This window comes from Gallus gallus, chromosome 20 (assembly GCF_016699485.2).
Source record: "Gallus gallus isolate bGalGal1 chromosome 20, bGalGal1.mat.broiler.GRCg7b, whole genome shotgun sequence".
Lineage (NCBI taxonomy): Eukaryota > Metazoa > Chordata > Aves > Galliformes > Phasianidae > Gallus > Gallus gallus.
The window spans coordinates 1972855-1990876 of NC_052551.1; the positions used below are offsets into that span (position 1 = coordinate 1972855).

Below are 18022 nucleotides of genomic sequence, written 5' to 3' on the forward strand. Positions count from 1 at the left end.
CAGTGCAACATAGTTGACCACCCCAAGGTTTGAAAACCCTGTCTTGCACAATAATGCACTAATTAAAATAATGTTGAAGTGCTTTTTCCCCCCACACCTTCTGGTTTTTCTACCTCAGTCTACTGCTCACTTCTGTTTGCACAGCTTATGCTGACATTCGTTACCAGCTCTTACTGACACATTTGTCCCAACAGTTTTTCTACTGCAGCTGCAGATACAGTGGGAAGACAGAGTATTTAGTGGTCTTTGGTCTGTGTGAGATGGTGAATTGCTTGAAATGGGTTTTTAAAACCCACTCAAATTTTGTCTTCCTTAGGAAAAATCAATCTTTTAAAAACTTATGTAACAGCAAAACAAGTTGCTGCTTTGGTGACATAGGTACATTCACAAAGACATCCGTACCCATGCAACAGTTTAGAACTGGATCTAACTGCTTTCTTCTTTTTCCTAGGCTGCTGTCTGAATGTCAGAATCAAGATGCTCTTGACATTCGATGTCGAGAGTGCACCTCTGTATTAACACCTCCCCAGGTGGAATACGTCCCCACTCCAACGGGTCCCCACTCCAACAGGTCCTGGCACCGCCGCGCTGCGCCTGCGCACTACGGCCCGCAGACTCCTCGCTATGGCCGCGGCTCTGGCGCCCCCTGGCGGCGCAGAATGGCTACGGCAGCCGTCGGGGAGGGGCGGGCGGTGCCTACTCGGCGACTGACGTGTTCCCGCACGGCATCCTGGCCGTGGGTGTAGGGGTGTGGGTGGGCCGGGTGTGAGGAGTTGGGTGGGTGGTTGTGCTCGAAGAGTTGTCGTGGAGAGGGCGGTAAGCGGTGTTCCGCAGGAATCAGTAGGGGGATGAGGATTATTTAACATCCGTGTCAGCGATGTGGACGCGGGGTTGAGCTGAGCAGGCTGTCCGCAGGAGAAAGTTGGTCGTTTGGAGGGGATTTCTCAGCCCTTGCTTTTTGAGGTTGAGGGGAGAAAATAATTAGTTGTATTTCCTGGCCCACAAGTGATTTGGGATTGGATATTGGAAAAGGTTCAGGTAACAGCCTGGTCCAAGAAGGAAAGAACACCAGTGGGGGTGGTAGCCACCTTCCTCTCTATTGCTCTGCCCTGCAGGGACGGCTGACAGCCATCACCACAGAGAGCACCACGGTGGAGAACTGGTCCACATCACTGAGATCCCATGTGCCAGAACAAGGCCCTGTTTTAGGAACAGCAGCTTTCGGCAGGAAAACACTTTCACCAAGGTGCCTTTAAGACCTCAGCCGTTGGCTTAGCGTTCTGCTGAGTCCGTCTGTTACCACCAAGTTAAACTTTGGACAATAACTTTCACCCTCTTTTGTGTGCTGCCCGTGTCTGCCTGAAACTGCCCAAAACCACCTGTCTAATCTCCAACCACTGTTTAAAATTTTGCCAAAAGTTTCAGACCTCTGACTGTGTGTGAATTCTCATCTGGCTGCAGCCCAGTGTAATTAATATTCCCTTCACTCTTTAGATAGATTGAGAGTGCTTCTGCTCTTTGCTCCACTTGGCAAAAAATGCAGAGTCATTTCTGGAATCTAAGGTAGATTTTTATTCAGGCCAATTCTGGCACATTTCATTGCCTTATGAACAATTTAACCACACTTTTCAATTTACTTTTTTTTTTCCTAAAACAGTGGTGAAATATGTGTGCTGTAAAAGCAAGCCCTCAAGACATTGTGGCTGTTTCCTCTCTGCGCAACCAGACCCAAATCACCTGTCCCTACTGCCTTGGCTCTGGTATGTGACACAGATCTCTGTCCTCAGCCTCAGGCTCTGATTAAGTTCTGCAGGCTTCCCCTGTCTGATGCTTTCACAGAGAGGCCCTCTGTGCTGCTTTGCCAGAAAGCCTTCATTTCCATATTTCATCCATTCTCCAGGCTTCTCCTGAGGGCACAAACCAGTTTGCTCCAGATTTCCCTCCTTGATACTGTTGTGCATCAGAGTATCTGAAATCCAAGGAACCCCTCATGTTCTTTGGGGTGGCAATAGCAGTACAGTCCTGTCTTGTAGACAACTTACATGAGATGCAGTAGTTAAACCTGTGTCAGTGAGCTTAAGCCTAATGGTTAACAATATTCACTCTATGGCTGTCTTTAGTCTAGGCATTTTAAATGAAGTTATTCACTGATAGCAGAATTTAGGTTAGGGACAAACTCTGAAAAATGAACTTATCCAAAACATAAATCTACTTTAAAATTCAGTTTTCATATAAGCCTTAAATTGTGCTTAGATTTATAGCAATGCTGTAGAGGAGCGAACTTCACTCTGTACAGAAAGTGATCTTTAACTATCACCTAACCACGTCCAGAGCAAAATTGTTCCTATGCTTCACCAGAAAGCATACAAATACTGCTAAGACTGAAATAGCCATGTGCAATCCAATGATCTCCATTTCTGTACAAGAGAATAGTTTTTGGCACTGTATAAAAGCATGGCTTTAACATCACAGGAAGCTTTAACGGTCAGGATTTAATACGACGAAATCACAAGGGTTTTTTTTCTGGGGAGGGCTGTGTAGGGACAATGTTCACATCCTCCAGAACTGTATTTCACATGACTGTGATTTTCACTGTGCCATCCCCCTCAGTTCAGGATCACATATGAAGTTTATTCATCCCAGACCGTGACTGCCCATCACTTTTGGACTATAACTGTAATGGTGTAACACTTCCGGTGCACTCTGTTTCTGAGTTTTAAGTATCTGAATTTAGTTAATGAAGTTAAAATTGCATTTGACACGCTGCATCACGTACCTCGTTCTTCAAATTTCATGATTGCTTCTTATCAACAGAATAAGAAAGAGGAAAAAAATCTTCTTGTCTGGGAGTTTCCACAAGCTTTTGAACTCAGAGTATGCTCTCCTCATCAAAACTCATGCAGACTTTTTTTTTCCCCTCCGGTATTAGACCAAAGACACTATATCCAGCTGTCCTTGGACAACTGTTGATGTTGGTAACAACCAACTACAACTGATGTAGGCTTGATTTTCTCAAACCTATTTATTTCACAAGGAAAGCAAAGAAGAGAGTGGAACAGGAAAATACCCCTTCCTGAATGGTCTTTCGGTGGAGGAGGAGAAAAATATCAGTGTGAGGCTATCTCCCAGGTATGCCTTTGATGTTGCAGTGTCTGCAGCCAGGAACTTCAAAGACAGCATCTCCCTCTTTGGTTCCTATCTGAAGATCAGGTCATAACTCCAGCACAGCACTTCTAGCAGTTGCTATTAGCTTCTCCTCTGACATTTCCCAAATATTAGGTATTCTGTATGTACTCAACACTATGTCATATATTACTCATTAGGCAGCCCAACCGGAGGAAACCTTTGGGTTATAATTGCTCATGGAGTATTACTGACAAAGAAAAAAGTGAACTTTATTCTGGGATGTATTAATTGGGAATAATTACCCTGCTCTATTTCATACTGCCAAGGAGTCAGACACAAGTTTTATGTCCAGTTCTGGGAGTAAGAAATATGTACATAAGTAAGTAAGGTGCAGAAGACAGAAATGAAAATGAGGGGGGAGAAAAAAAGACCTCAGAGGGCTGGAGGGGCTGGATGTGCAGCTTTTGGAAAAGAAGGCTGTTGGGACAAGAAAGGAAAGGGACAGCAGTATTCCTACAGTTCTCACTACGGGTTCTCACACGGAGAACAGTGACCCTCAGTGTCCTCGGGGGACACTGCAACAGGCATCCCATTAACTGGCAGCAGCCAGGATGAGATTTGTCAGGCTCTTGAACCGGCTGCAGGGAGAAACTCTGTCCCTCGTGGCTTTTAGAACAGCTCAGACAAATATGATTTGAGGTGATATGCTGGGAAAAGCTAAAACTGAGCCCTGCTCTGGTAGTGTCTCCAGGCGGATGGCTTTGCCCATGGCGTATGCTGGGTGTTATCATTTCCAAATGAGGCAAGCAGGAAGGTGGATGAAAGGAAGACTGGAGATATGTGATGGCTGTTTGTCTTTTCTTCTAGCTGATTAAAAAGTGAAATGATGCGGTGTGCTTAACCTCCGGCTAGTATGAAAACGAATGGTACAAGTTTACACTGTATAATAGGAAGCTATGGGGTGAGAGAAAGTAAATGGTCTGAAAATATTGGCACGTAAAACAACCTGTGATAACATTTGTGCTGATGGCTCTGTCTGCTTTAACACCAAATCTGGCATGAAATCGATGACCTCCTAATTTCAGAGTTGGTTGGGAAGGAGAACGCTGATGTGTACTTTGTGGTGTCATGTACTGACAGCAAATCCTTCTGTCAGCTATTAGAGGGGAAATGGAATGGAGTAAAAGTAAAGGGCTGGGGAGCGCTTGTCATGTGAGGTGAAGCTGTGAGAGCCGGGATTGCTAAACCTAGAAGGCTGAGGAAGACCGACCTCAGCGGAGCGCTTAAATGACACACACTGACGGAGGGTCAATGAGACTGGGCCACTCCTCTGGGTGGGGCCCAGCAGCCAGCAGGCAGGCCGGGCCGGATGCTCTCCAGAGACAGGAAGGAAAGCTTTTCTTCTTCAATTTCCAAAAAAGCACTGCACTTCTGTTCCACTTCCGTGCCAGCAACCGCCCACCTCTCCACAGTGGAAGAGCTCGGGCGGAAGGGCCGAGCGCCGAAACCCCGGCCCCGCCAGCTGCGCCCGCCGCCACCCGCCCCACAGCCCTGAGGCGGCCCCGCGCGCCGTCCGGCGGCGCATGCGCAGCGCCGAGAACGACAGCTCCCGGCAGGCACCGCGGCGGGGCGCGCAGGCGCGCTGCGGGGGAGGGGAGCGCTGATGCAAGAGGCGAGCGCGGCGGTCGCAGGCAACGGCCGGCGGTGTCCCTGAGCCCCGCTGCTCTTCTTCCGATCACCCGTTCCGTGGCCGGCCGCAAACATGTCGGGCGACGAGGTGAGGCTCGCCGCCGTCGGGGAGGGAGCCGAGCCCGAGGGCTGCGCTGATTCGTGGCCCGGGCCGCCGCCATGTGGGAGAGTGGGCCCGAGGCCTGCGGCGGCCACAGCGCGGCCTCCACCCCGGGGACGGGCCGGGGCTCGGCGGGCGGGCGGCGGGACCTCGGCCTTTCGCGGGGTCCTCGGGGCCTCTCCTCGCGGTGCGGCCCCGCAGCTCCCCGAGCCGTGCTCGTATCCCGCACAGCAGGGCCGGGGGGAGAAGGAGACGTGCCGGCATCGCGTCCTCGGGGCGCCTCGTGCTCCTTTGGCGATAGCGTTTCGCTTCAATATTTACCTCTTTTTGGAACCTTAATATCTCGTCTTTCATTCCTGGCAGCTCCATAGATGCACCTTAACACATGGTTGCCCAAATGCAGTGGTTTTTGCTTGGGCACGCTTTCAGGGAAGTGGGTGCAGCCGTCTCCGAGAAGTCTTTCAAATGTTATAGCTGGAGCCATTGATAACCTCGTTTCAGTCTCTCTCACGGGAAAAGGAAAGCTTTCCATATGTGAGGCTGTGAGCATCCTGATGGAAGACATGGCCAGTGGGGAACTGCGCTGACCGAATCCATGAGACAGCTGCTTTTGCTCATTTTTCTTTGGTGTTGGTTAAAATGTCTGTGGCTCATTTCTGAGCAAAGCATGCTCACTCTAACCTTGGAGACGGACAACTCACAACTTCTCTGATGTAACAAACAAGTAGTGTAATTACAAGTTACTTTAATGGTAGCTAAGACTGGTTTTTCAGCGGCTGTGAATGAATATCCAGCATTTTTGTGTCTAATTGTGTGCTGACATGAAGACAATGCTGTGATTCCAGAAATTAGGACCATTACATCGGATGCTTTCCATCTCAAGTGCATTTGTTCTGATGCTAAGGTGAGATCAGGAATATCTAGTGTAGTTAAGTTGTATCTCTGGTTTGCATTATCATGCAGACTGTCAGAATGAAAGTGGTACTAGGTAGCTGAGCCGGATATCTGAATTCTGGATAGTGTGTTTGATAGTGAGTGCAGCCTTAACTTATAGAATCACCAAGGTTGGAAAAGACCCACAGGATCACCCAGTCCAACCATCCACCCAAGCTTCTCTGTATCTGGCTACTAGAAACCTGGTCACCTGTTATTGGTAAGGTTTTAAGGTGATACTTGTGTTTTGTTTTTTAAAGCTGCCAAGGAAGAAGATACGTGAATCTTAAAGGACAGATCTGTAGTGTAGATGTTATAATGTCTGGTTTGCATCACAGAGTTCTTCCAAGTACGGACAGTTGCACTGCACCACAGCTTGAAATGTTCAGACCATTACAGCAGAGAAACTACCTGGTAGAACCAGCTCTTGTCTGAGTGCTGCCCAGGAGTGTGGCACAGCAGGGGCAGCACATGTCCTGCTTGTGAGGAGCAGAATTCTAAACCCGCAAGTGATGAGCGGTCTGTTAACCTCTAGTTATTAAAAATCCTATTATGTATCTAAAATCCAACTAGATGATAACTGAAAGGTTTTCTTTGTTCTGAGCAACTGGAGGGTTTAGGTGTTGATTAGTTGTAAATAACTTAGAATTCTATTGCAGAGAGCAGTGCAGTGTAGGGATACCTATACTGACTTGCACAGTGTGGTGTTGGTCTGTGTTTGGTGGACATGCCTATGTTTATTCAGACTGATGAAATGAGATTGTGACCTCTGGTAGAATCCCTAGCAAGTGCCACTATTGCAGCAATTTTGGGTGATGGGTTTCTGTTTGGGGAACTGAACTTGAAGCTCTAATTTTATATCATCTCATCCTCATCTTTTACTCACTTGATTTCTGTAAGCCGGGATTTTGACTGTGTGGACCTTTGAAATAGAGGGAGTGGATATATGGAATTGTGTGTGAGAAAGAACTGTGGCCTACAGAAGAGGAAAATCCATATGGGAATTTGGCTCTGAGAGCTGAAACAGGATGGCAATTTCTCATTTATATGTAGTAAAAGCATAGGCTTTGTTGTATTTAGCCTGAAGGCTACACTCTCTTCAGTATGCCTACAACTTGTCCAGTACTTCTTATGCTTAGATGGTGTCATAATGCTATGATCAATCAAATGTACTGAATAGAGAGAAAGTATGGAGAAATTCCTGAAGTTTGTAGCCCAGGAAGACCAAATGCAGAGCAGCTTGGTTAGCAGGTTGGTTACTTCATATCGTGTTTTTTGTTTTAAGTCGTGTGACCTGAGAGTCCTGCTTAGTTCTTACGTAAGTTCTTGATGATCAAAAATAGTCCAGGCACGGATGTCCTTCTCAGGATGTCCAGCTCCTGTATTCAGTTTCCTCAGAGCAGTTAGCCTGGTGTGACCAGGCTGAAGGGTGCAGGAGTTGGCTCTGCCTGCCTGGCTGGGGATGGTGTCCCTGTAGAGCCAAGTGGACTGTTGGAGCCATGCACCTCTGCAGAAGACCAGTTGAAGAGCCATGCACCTCTACTAAAAAGATTTTTTTCAGCATTAAAACCGTCTCCAGAGTCTAAAAGCTGTCCTTAGTTCAGTGTAATACTGAAGATGTACTCAACTCTCTTATGGAGACAAGATATGCCCTACAGCAGTTCAGGATGAGAGGTGTCTTTTTTCCTTAGGAAAGGGAAGAGTGATTTGCTCTGTGTGGAGTGATTCCTCCTTTGCAATTACACTTGATCTAATCATCTTATTCCTGCAGCTTTGTGCAAAAGATCTAGAAGATAAGTCTGCGGAGTCTGTCAAAGTTGCAGCATTCAGAGGAGTCTTGATCTTGAAACTGGTGTTGGCTTGGTTGTTCCCAAGGCTGTACACCCTTGCCTATGCAGGCAGCTTTCCTGTGTCAGCAGCCTGAGAGGTTACAAGAGGAAGGCAGCAAACAGTGTAAGCAGTTGTGCACATTTTTTGAGCGCTCCGCCCTGTGGGAGCATGATTCATACATGTGCCTGAGAGGGAAGGCAGCCAATGGGACTTTAGAAAGCCATTCTAAGCACGCTGTGTACAACTAAAGGCACACTGCAGCAGAAGACTCAGGCTTCTGTGGGCATTTATGTGGGTGTTGTGTACAGCATCTCAGTCTCAGTTCAGAGCCTTTATGAAATGTATCTTCGATGGACAATCAGAAGAATATCACAAGAGCATCACATGTAGGAGAATGAAAAGTACAAGGAAAAGATTGCTGTATGGAAAGAAAACCTTTGAAGACGTAACGAACAAGAAGTAGGAGAATTTCTCATTTGAAATGGTTATTATTCTGAGCAAAGGGTATTCATGATCCTAAATTTTACCTAAATGAAGAATCATTTTTCAACTATTAGATAATGAGACCCTTTCTCCAGTTTTTCTTAAGTATCTACAGTTGCTTGAGGTATTATATATGTCTATATATCTATGTATACACTGTGGTGTTGGAAAGGTGGCCAGACATCTAACAAAGCTACAGTGTCAAACATGAGTTATTTTAAGTAGCAGGAAGGAGTTCGGTGTTGGAAAACTGAAGAATTTATGCTGATTGTCTGAGATATCCAGATGATGAGTAGGTTAAAAATCATTCTTGGGTTAGTGACTAGCTGAAGCAAGCTGCTTTGTTGGCTGAGGGACTCCTCAACAGCTTGGAGGTGAGACCTTTGCTTTTTCATAGTATTGAGCTGACACAGGTCAGGCTGTAGCACCAGCTTCTTCTAGGGTTCTCCCTAGGCCAAAGTGTTCTTGTCAAGAGAATTGTTGGTAAGTTTTGCCTTTTAATGAATCTGGAAATTACTGTGCTCAGTGTGATGGGTGGTGTTAATCTTGTGTGTGTGTGTGTGGTGCTGAATGGTACAGCTGTTGCTTCACGTGCCCTTACTTCAGTATCGGAGCTCATAATGAAATGGAGAAGTTTCTGATCTGAAAGGTTCACAGCCATAATATATTTTCAACTGAACTGTATATAGGTAACAGGGAACTTGAGTAAATCTTAGCTATGGTGGGGAAAAGCAGCAGAAGTTGAAGCTGTTGAGTGGTATTCTTTTGTTTCTCTCTTTTTAAGTCCTCTTTTTAGCTATACTTGGGAACGAAATCGGTTATATTCTTACAGAAGCTGGATTTTTTGAGTCAGTTAACTTGTATAACGTTGTTGCAGGTACAGAAAAATCCCAGAATGAGATGGAAGCTGAAGGGCTGTTCAGTTAACATAAGGAACATGGAGGGAAGCTTAAAGGTTTTAGAAATGCTGAATGCCAGGTGCTAATTACATTGCTAATGAATTCTTGACTTTTATAGATGATTTTCGATCCTACTATGAGCAAGAAGAAGAAGAGGAAGAAGAAGCCGTTCATGTTGGATGAGGAAGGAGCAGATACACAAACAGAAGAGACTCAGCAGTCAGAAACAAAAGAAGTTGAACCAGAGCCAACAGAAGACAAAGATGTTGAAGCAGATGAAGAAGACAGCAGGAAGAAAGGTAAAATAAATCTGTAGATAAGCTCTGAAGGGTGCTTCTGTATTTTGAGACTAGAAACCCCATTTCAAGAGCATGGTATTGTAAGAAATAATGCCGAGGTTCTAGTTCAGGAGCTTGTGAATAATAATAATTTCTTGCTTACTTGAGAGACCTAATTTGCTTCTGCCTAAAACCATGTCCACAGACATACAGTTTATGTTAGATCTCCTTTCCTGACTCAAATAGAATTGCAGTGTGAGACAATGAAAAAAGAAGCCCTAAAACAGTTGTAATGATGTTTTATATATTCTTTATGCAGTTGTTGCAATATTTTTCCAATTATGCTATAATGTGAATGACAGAGATATGGTTAAAAGGATTTCTAGTTTTTGGGCAGCTGTGAATGCAACAGCAAGAGTGTTACTCGTAATCTTTTTTGGAAATAAGCTTATGTGTGTATATATGACTTCGCCTTTTAAGTTGAGACTAATGCCATTTCAAGATGACCTGAGTAAAGGAATGCTCTTAACTTAAATCCCCCCCCTTTTTTTTTTCTTGTTAAGATTGGCTCCAACTGTCAACCAAAGAAACTATTCTGCAGTTTTCTTCTAGCTTTTCAGTGTTTTCAGTATAATTACAGAAGTAACTAGTAACTAGTTTCTCTTACATAACAGAAAGAAAGATTCAACACTTGAAAATAAGAAAATGCAGTTATAAGATACAGAAAATGTGAACAGCTCTTGCAGTGTCTAAGGGTAGGTGAGAATGATCTCTCCTAAAACATGAAGGATATCTGTAGGAGCTACAGATCACAGTTGGTGTCTTGCTGTAATGTTTTAAAGACTTTGGATGTGAATTGGAAACCATAAAGTTTGAACTGTTGTTGTGGTTGTTAACATCTGTACCTTCAACAATCATTTGTTGATAGATGCAACAGATGACTTGGATGATTTGAACTTCTTCAATCAGAAGAAAAAGAAGAAGAAGCCAAAGAAGATATTTGATATAGATGAAGCAGAAGAAGGTGTAAAGGTTTGTTTTTGTAACCAGGCCATCTTGTCTATTGCCAGAAACCTTCTTGCTTTCATTTTCTGGGGATTGTCTGGATTGTCTGTAGAGGAGCTGTTTCCAGTCCGACATCTTGTCTTGATGCTGTTAATAGAAGTTTCACTGTGTCCTTTATGTATAGTAGTTCTGCTGAATATGATAGTGCACAAAGACATCTTGTCTGGAAATGAGAAAGTCTAACAGATATTTGCAGTAAGCCAGTAATCCTGTGACTTAGAGGATGGGTTGATTGTCACAAAGGTTAGCCCCCTTTTGAGGTAAGAAAAGACAACAGATGATGTCAGAAGTAATGCACTGAACAGTCCTCTAAAGGCCACTCTTCAAATAAAGGGTGTTTACCTGCTATGAAATCTGTTTTTACTCTCATGTTTTCTTCAGAAATGATTGGCTACCATTCTGTGTTCCAGAAATTGTGCAAGATATTTTTACCCTTCTCAAGTTTTATTCCAAGTCATAATTTAGTATCATGTGTCAGTGTAACTGGGAAGCCCAGAGAGCAAGAGGGCAGGTAAATGTTATGTTACATGTAAACCTGCTATCGGATTTTGCCTTCTAATAAAGAAAAGCCCCTCCAATCTGACCCAAACAGTCCAAATGCTTGCTGTGTGTGTTCTCTGTAAGTGCAGAAACATGCATCCAGGAAAGGATTGTGATAACAAATCTAGGAAAGAAATGTGATAAATTAGACTGGCTGCAGGTAGCACAGCTTTTCTTTTCATTATTGTCTATAAGCAGGTAAGGGGTTTTGTTTCCCTGCACCCTGATGTGGTTGCTGCCTTTAGTGAAGTACAGTGTGACCTTGTTTCTGACCAACCAATGTTAACTTGAAGTTTCTTGTGTGCATTGATTGCCTGAAAGGAAACAGTGTATTCCAAAGGAAGTAGCATAGACTAGATATGGTTTCAATACAAAACCTGTATGTGTTAGGGGCATGTTCCTCATTGTAGCTCAGCTTTACATTTAAAAAACCTGTCTCTGTTTCATGTATTTTCGTGCAGGGCTCTCCTCAACAAACTTTAGTTTCTGTTCTTTTCTGTTATGTTTCAGGATTGTGGTAGATAATGGTAATACTTATACTGGTAGCACGCTATACTAGATGATTTCTAATGCTGTGCAGTGAAGGTTTATGTTTAATACTGGATGCTGCAGTCTGTAATTTTTTTTTTTGTAGGAATTAAAAATTGAGGGAGATGCACCAGAGGTGGTAGAACCTGAAGATGACCTTGACATTATGCTGGGCAATAAGAAGAAGAAGAAAAAGTTTGTGAAGTTTCCAGATGAAGATGAAATATTGGAAAAGGATGAAGGTAAAAGTATAATGTAGTTAGGGAGGTGTTGAAACTGGAAAGGCCATTTTGTAGGTGACTAACTTGTTTGGGTATCTTCTAGTCTAAAAATTAATTTTGTTACTGTTAACCACTATTGTGATAATTAGAAAAATGTTCTATAGAAGGAGCCTAAATCCACAGTAGGTGTTGATATCCCTTTTAGCCAGATGAACAGAGATTTCACATCTCAGTGAAATCTTCTGTTGATGTACCTTTGAGAAATGGTGTGCACTCAAGGTTAAATACTTTTTTTCTTAATGAATCCCATACAACTTTCTTTACAGCTTTTGAGGATGAAGATAGCAAAAAAGATGATGGAATTTCTTTTAGCCTTCAGTCAGGACCTGCGTGGGCAGGCTCAGAAAGGGACTATACATATGATGAGGTAATGTTAAAAGTCTTTCAAAGTATCTTTCATGTTAATGTGCTACATCAGAGCAGAGCCTTATGTTCATATATCCTCTTTCCGACTTAGAATTAAAGGCTTATACTCAGAAGCACATGAACAGAAAAATAACAGAAAGCGCATCTTTTGTCACAGTTAACTTTCATATGGGGCAATGTTAGTGATATTTAAAATGACTTTGCAAGCAGACTGGGGTACCTGGAGGTTATAAAGTAAACTCCTGTGAAAGCATCTTTCAGTCTTCGCATCTATCAGAACATTTTTTAAGTGTGTTCAGAAGCTTACAGGGAAGTGCTAATGGGCGAATTTGGTCTAATACTCACTGTTAATGCTATCTCAGGTTTTTAGAAGCAATGTACTGCAATATGAATATCTTGTGTATTTTGAATGATGATTTGTTTGTTTTTGCAGTTGCTCAATAGAGTATTTAACATCATGCGGGAAAAAAACCCAGATATGGTAGCTGGAGAAAAACGGAAATTTGTCATGAAGCCTCCGCAGGTGGTGAGGGTAGGGACCAAGAAAACATCTTTTGTCAACTTTACAGATATCTGCAAATTGTGAGTGTTACTCTTAGCATTTGTCAAGAATAGTAGAATTTTCTGTGCTGTTAGCTGTTGAATATGTGCTTTTTGACAAAAGACAGACCAAAGTGAAAGCTATTATGACTGTTCATTTTCTCTTTCTTGGTACAGTATTTATGAAGGTGATATAATTTCTTACTTTGTACTTTAGTTACCAGTATGATAGACTTGCTTCATGGATCTTGTGGACTGAAACAAAACCTATTGATCCATTGGGTTTGTTCATTTGTTCCAAGTTTGTAATTGGGTCTCCAATGGTGTTTATTTGCAAGGCTTCAGTTACAGGGGCAGGGATGAATATTCCTTCTGATTTTGAGATAAACTGCAAGTAGTATTCTCTTGGTAAATGGCATGGAGTTCAGTACTGTTTTTCCTATGCTTCTCTGTCCTAATTACTTCTGTTCTTTGTGGGCACTTCTAGGAGCACGTATCTGATTTGTTTTGTAAGTGTCCAGGAAATAGTCCAGGCAATTATACTGATTATGATATACTACAGTATATAGGATGATATACTACCTACTAGACATATATACAATATACAGGGTGGTATACTACAGTAAAATTTCAGGGGTTGCTAGCAGTGCTTTTTGCAGGGCACTAAGGATAGCGAGGGGTTAAGAGTGGAAAATCTGGGATAAAAAAAACTTGCTTTTGGTACTTAATTTCAGTAATTACTCTCTAATTATGGTTTGTGTGTGTGGATTGTTCCGCTTTCTTGTGTCCTCAGTTCATTGTGTGCCTCTGCTGTTTGATAGAGACCCTCTGGCACTGCCCTTTTAAATTTGATAATTTAAGATCATTTTAGCCTGCCATTTCTGTATAGATATCAAATTTCTCTGGAGGACAGAGGTTAAAGATATCCTTACTTTTATTTTTAGATTACATCGTCAGCCAAAACATCTCCTGGCATTTTTGTTGGCAGAATTGGGTACAAGGTAAGGCTATGGGGCTGTACATGTGTGTATGCAGGGAGCAATGGCAGTGTAGTTGTCATTGATCAAACGTAAGATTCCTCATTTTAGATCCATTTGTATGTGCTTGAACATCAGGCTCTCTTTTCCTATACCCAGATGCTGTGCTGGGTGGTAGAAGAGAGAGCAGCTTATGGAAGAGGTACTGAGGCAAGCTCTCAGTCCTGGGGAACAGTTAGGATAACACTTTGGATTTGTTAACCAGGACTTCTCTCAAAAAATGATCTAATCACAGAGCTGATTGACTCAATTGGTGAGGATGGCTCTTCAGCTCATAATTACCTTAAGGAATGTAATTGCTAAGGAAGAGAGAATATGTGCCCATCTGGTAGAAGTTTTGAGGGCCTGTAGCTAGTTACTCTGTCTAATGCCACACATAAAATTCTCCCGTCTTAGCATAAAAAATGCTTATGCTTTTAAAGGCCTTTTATATCAAAGATCTCATGCTGTGATAATGTACTTTCTGGTTGTCTATTCATTTCTGTCTTGTAGATTAAAATACTGTTATGTAGACATTAAGAATGAAGCCATCTCATTGCAGTATGGATATAACAAAGTCTTACTTCAGTTTTGGATGACTTGAAACAAAAACTTGCAAATTGTAGTCTGAAAATTTGTTCAGTTTATTGTGTCAAAGTGGCTAGAAGAGAGTCTTAGTAAGGCAGAATAGTAGAATTGTCTTGGTCACTTCTGTGAGATAAGCAGGTGCTAATTCTCAGTTCCTGATTCAGCAGTTTCACTACAAAACAGATCTGTCAGTTGATCTTGTTTTTATTGCAGTTAGTATTGTGTTTGTGTGACCTTTGTATAGATTTTTAAAGTGCTGTCAGAATTTTACATGCTATTTTTCCCATGAAGTAATTCTGACTTACTCTTACCTTGAATGTATCAGTTATCTCACTTTGTGTTCCTGACTTCGTATGCTTTTTAACATTTGATGTCTTTTGTAAATCAATTACTTCATATTCCTATTTCTTTTAACCTAGTGGCTCCATAGATGGTAACAACCAGCTTGTAATCAAAGGAAGATTTCAGCAAAAACAGATAGAAAATGTCTTGAGAAGATATATCAGTAAGTATAACTTCCTTTTCCCCTACAGACTTCTCCCAGACCCCATTTGGTGATTAGTGGCCTGTGTATGGCCCACAGCTCCTGCATGTGTGCATGTGATGGAGAGTCTGTGCTAACAAGTGATGGCTTTGCTGCTACTTTATAATGGGATAATGCAAGTGAAGGATGATGTACTGTATTATAGCAAGTACCTGGGCAGTAATCTGTCCTGGCACTGAAATGTGTCAAGGAAAGTAGTGCAAGTGATTGAGAATTTCTTGTCTTCATTTGATTTTTCACTTTTTAATTATTGTAGTCCTCATCAAAACTAACAGTAATTGTTACTGTTCAAGTTTGTCATTCGTGTTAATTAACAAATGAAGCATGTGTGCTGCTAGGTAAGGGGCTTGCAGATTATTTGCAGCAAAAAAAAATGCTGTTTTAGACAGTGCTGTATCTTTACAAGGTTTGCTGACATCTGGGAATGTATTTTCAACAAAGAAAGTCATGGGAAGCCAGAGAGAAGCTTTAACTGATGATCATTTTTAAAGCACTGGTGCCAGTGCACAATGTTCCAGATGAAACCCTCTCTTTGTTAGCTTGGGAGCTGGGACGAATTTTTAGGTTATCTCAATCTCTGTGACTTCTCACAGTAAGCTGCTTCTAATTCAGTAGATCAGTTTAAACAGCCTTTGAAAACAACTGTTAAACTAAAGACTGAAGAACTGGTGGAGTGTGTGTTTGTTTGTTTTCTGCTGGTAATGCATTATCTTTCAACTACAAATTAATTCCTTTCCTGCAGAGGAGTATGTCACCTGTCATACGTGTCGGTCACCAGACACGATTCTACAGAAGGACACCAGGTTATATTTCTTGCAGTGTGAGACTTGCCACTCTCGCTGCTCCGTCGCCAGCATCAAAACTGGTTTCCAGGCTGTCACAGGCAAGAGAGCACAGCTCCGTGCCAAAGCTAACTAGTTTGCTAATCAACACTGGATTTTGCAAAGTGTTCTGGGGAGATATGACTGGACAGGTTTGCAATCGGAATGGATTTACTTACCATTGTATTAAAACAAGATTGTAAAAACTACAAGAAATTTGGCTTTTGATTGGTCTGTGAAATCCTTGCAAGTTGCAGATCCTCAAGCTGTTCACATACATTTGCTCATTGAATATATTTTACCAACTGTAAGGAACGTGATGGGAAAGGAGGTGCTTTTTAATCCATTCAGACTTCTGTAAAACACGAGATAAATTAAAGATACTGTAACAGTGAGCGTCCTTGATTTGGGTTTTTCCTTTAGTTTCTGCTTTAAACAGTTCCTGGGAATGGCTGGTGTTCTGTTTTGCAGATCATGTCACTGAACTGTGCCCGAGACTTAGACTGAAGTTTAGGATTATTTCAGTTTTATGTAATCAGTTGATCTTTAGGTAGGCTTTCATTAAGCGGAGAGATGGGTCACAGAACAGAGGTGATGTACCAACATAAGAACTGGTTGTGCTTTTATAGCCACTTAAGAATGGGAACATATTGGTCACAGGCAATAACGTCAGGACAGGTTTATACTGTTTTATTAGGCAGTCTGTAGCTTGAGCTAGTTCAAACACCATATTGATGCTGAGTCTTAACACAGAGTTGATAAGCTATTATAAGCTTTCATAGTATCATAGTACTAAATTTTGCAATTTCTAATAGAGAAATGTTTATATTAAGTCCTGCACTCTTCATCACTTTAAAAAGAGTATTTAAATGCAGCAAAAATAGAAAAGTAGGTGACATCGTTATATGATGGCTGCAACACACTTCTGGATAAATCTTGAATTTACGGAACGTACTGCCAAGGAGTTTATATTCCAAATTAACACAGTGTCACCTCTTGGTTATAAGACATGTACTTCTCTCCACTAGCAGCCAGTATCAGTAATCTTTGCAGGATGCACACAGTGCTACCCTAACTTGTTTTTTCTAGTGCTGCCGAAATTTTCTTACAGTTGCCAAGTACAAAGATGCAAATGGAGGGTGAGCCATTTGTGAGTACTGTATTGGGGGGGGGGGGGGGGGGGATGGGAAATAAATAGAAGTCGTGTTCACTTAACCCATCTATAAAATGGTGCAGAGTCAGGTTGAGGTGCAATAGCTCAGGACTATTGGCTTGCATCCCTGCGGTTTAGCAGAGTTGCTTCCTCCTTTGGGAAAACTGGTGATTGTGAACACAAACTATCAGAAACTGAAGGGTTTCTACTAAGTTTTAATCTTTGTACGTATGTTAATGCACAACACAGTTTTGCTGGGAAGTCACTTACTTGCTATTTGAAAACTTGACAGCACTGTAAGGCAAAAATCAAGATTTTTATAGTTGGTTTCTTAAAAGCATTATGAATTCCAAGTGAGCTATAACAAATGTTGGATGTATCTTTAAGTGAATAAAGCCAGGATCAGTGCCTCTTGTAACATTATTGTTGTATTCTTGTTTTTTTCTCTAGCAAATAGGCATTCTCCTGTTGGCAGTAAAAACTGGAGAAGTGCTGGTTGCCTTCCTTCAGTGACCTACTAAAATAACTAAAAAAACAATTCACTGCTATTTGCATGCGTGCTCTCCTGACTCAAATAATTTTATTGTCCTTAAAGATTAATTGTCCATCTTAAAAATGCAATAGGGCCTTTAGCTGAGGCTATCTTAATGGGTTAAATATAGAGTTTAATTTTACTATACTTGGATCAAAAAGTTCATGTTAATATTGAAATAAATCAAACCCATCATATGTGAGGTCTGAGTATGGACACTTTATAGGTGTATTTTGTGTCTCTCTGCATGAAAGCCCACAAGCGTTGGTATTGATGACTAATGGAGTGTAAAGCATCTCGATGTGGACCTTGCTGGCACCTAAGTCTGCTGTGTCCAGGAGTAGATACTTGTTTATTGAAAGCAGACAAAAGAAGAGGTATAATTCACTGTGCGTGTTTTGTGGCTATTGCTGCTTGCCAGGCTGATGTGTTTGAAGTACAGGCCTGTGTTCAGAGGCAAAAAAATAAAAAGTAGGGTTTTGTTGTACTGCTGAATATAAGTAAGCAGCTCAGAAATGGATTTCTTAACAGAGCAAGGTGGTAGCTTTGCCATGGGCCTGTGTACAGGCATGGGTGATTGGGAGGCAAACAGTTCTCCTTCTACATGCTTTCCTTAGTGAGATGCAACTTGGCTGTATGGTGCTGGTGGAGATGTGGGAACTGGAATTTCATTTGGTGCTGAAAGGAATCCCTGTTTGAGTGGGCTGGGT

At 42.1% G+C, this 18022-nt stretch overlaps 1 protein-coding gene across 2 annotated transcripts; it reads left to right on the forward strand.

The window, feature by feature from the left end:
* Nucleotides 1–4788: 4788 nt before the first annotated feature.
* Nucleotides 4789–17198, forward strand: EIF2S2 (eukaryotic translation initiation factor 2 subunit beta). 2 transcript variants are annotated; one of them, XM_040650635.2, is made up of 9 exons: nt 4789–8137; nt 9179–9359; nt 10267–10370; nt 11578–11713; nt 12019–12119; nt 12552–12700; nt 13603–13659; nt 14682–14767; nt 15549–17198. In XM_040650635.2, exons 2-9 carry the CDS (start codon nt 9179–9181, stop codon nt 15722–15724), a joined length of 990 nt encoding a protein of 329 aa, XP_040506569.1. In that variant the 5' UTR covers nt 4789–8137; the 3' UTR covers nt 15725–17198. The 2 variants fall into 2 exon arrangements, with proteins under 2 accessions (XP_040506569.1, NP_989928.1); NM_204597.2 differs by having other exon boundaries at nt 4789–4903.
* The last annotated feature ends 824 nt before the right edge of the window (nt 17199–18022 follow it).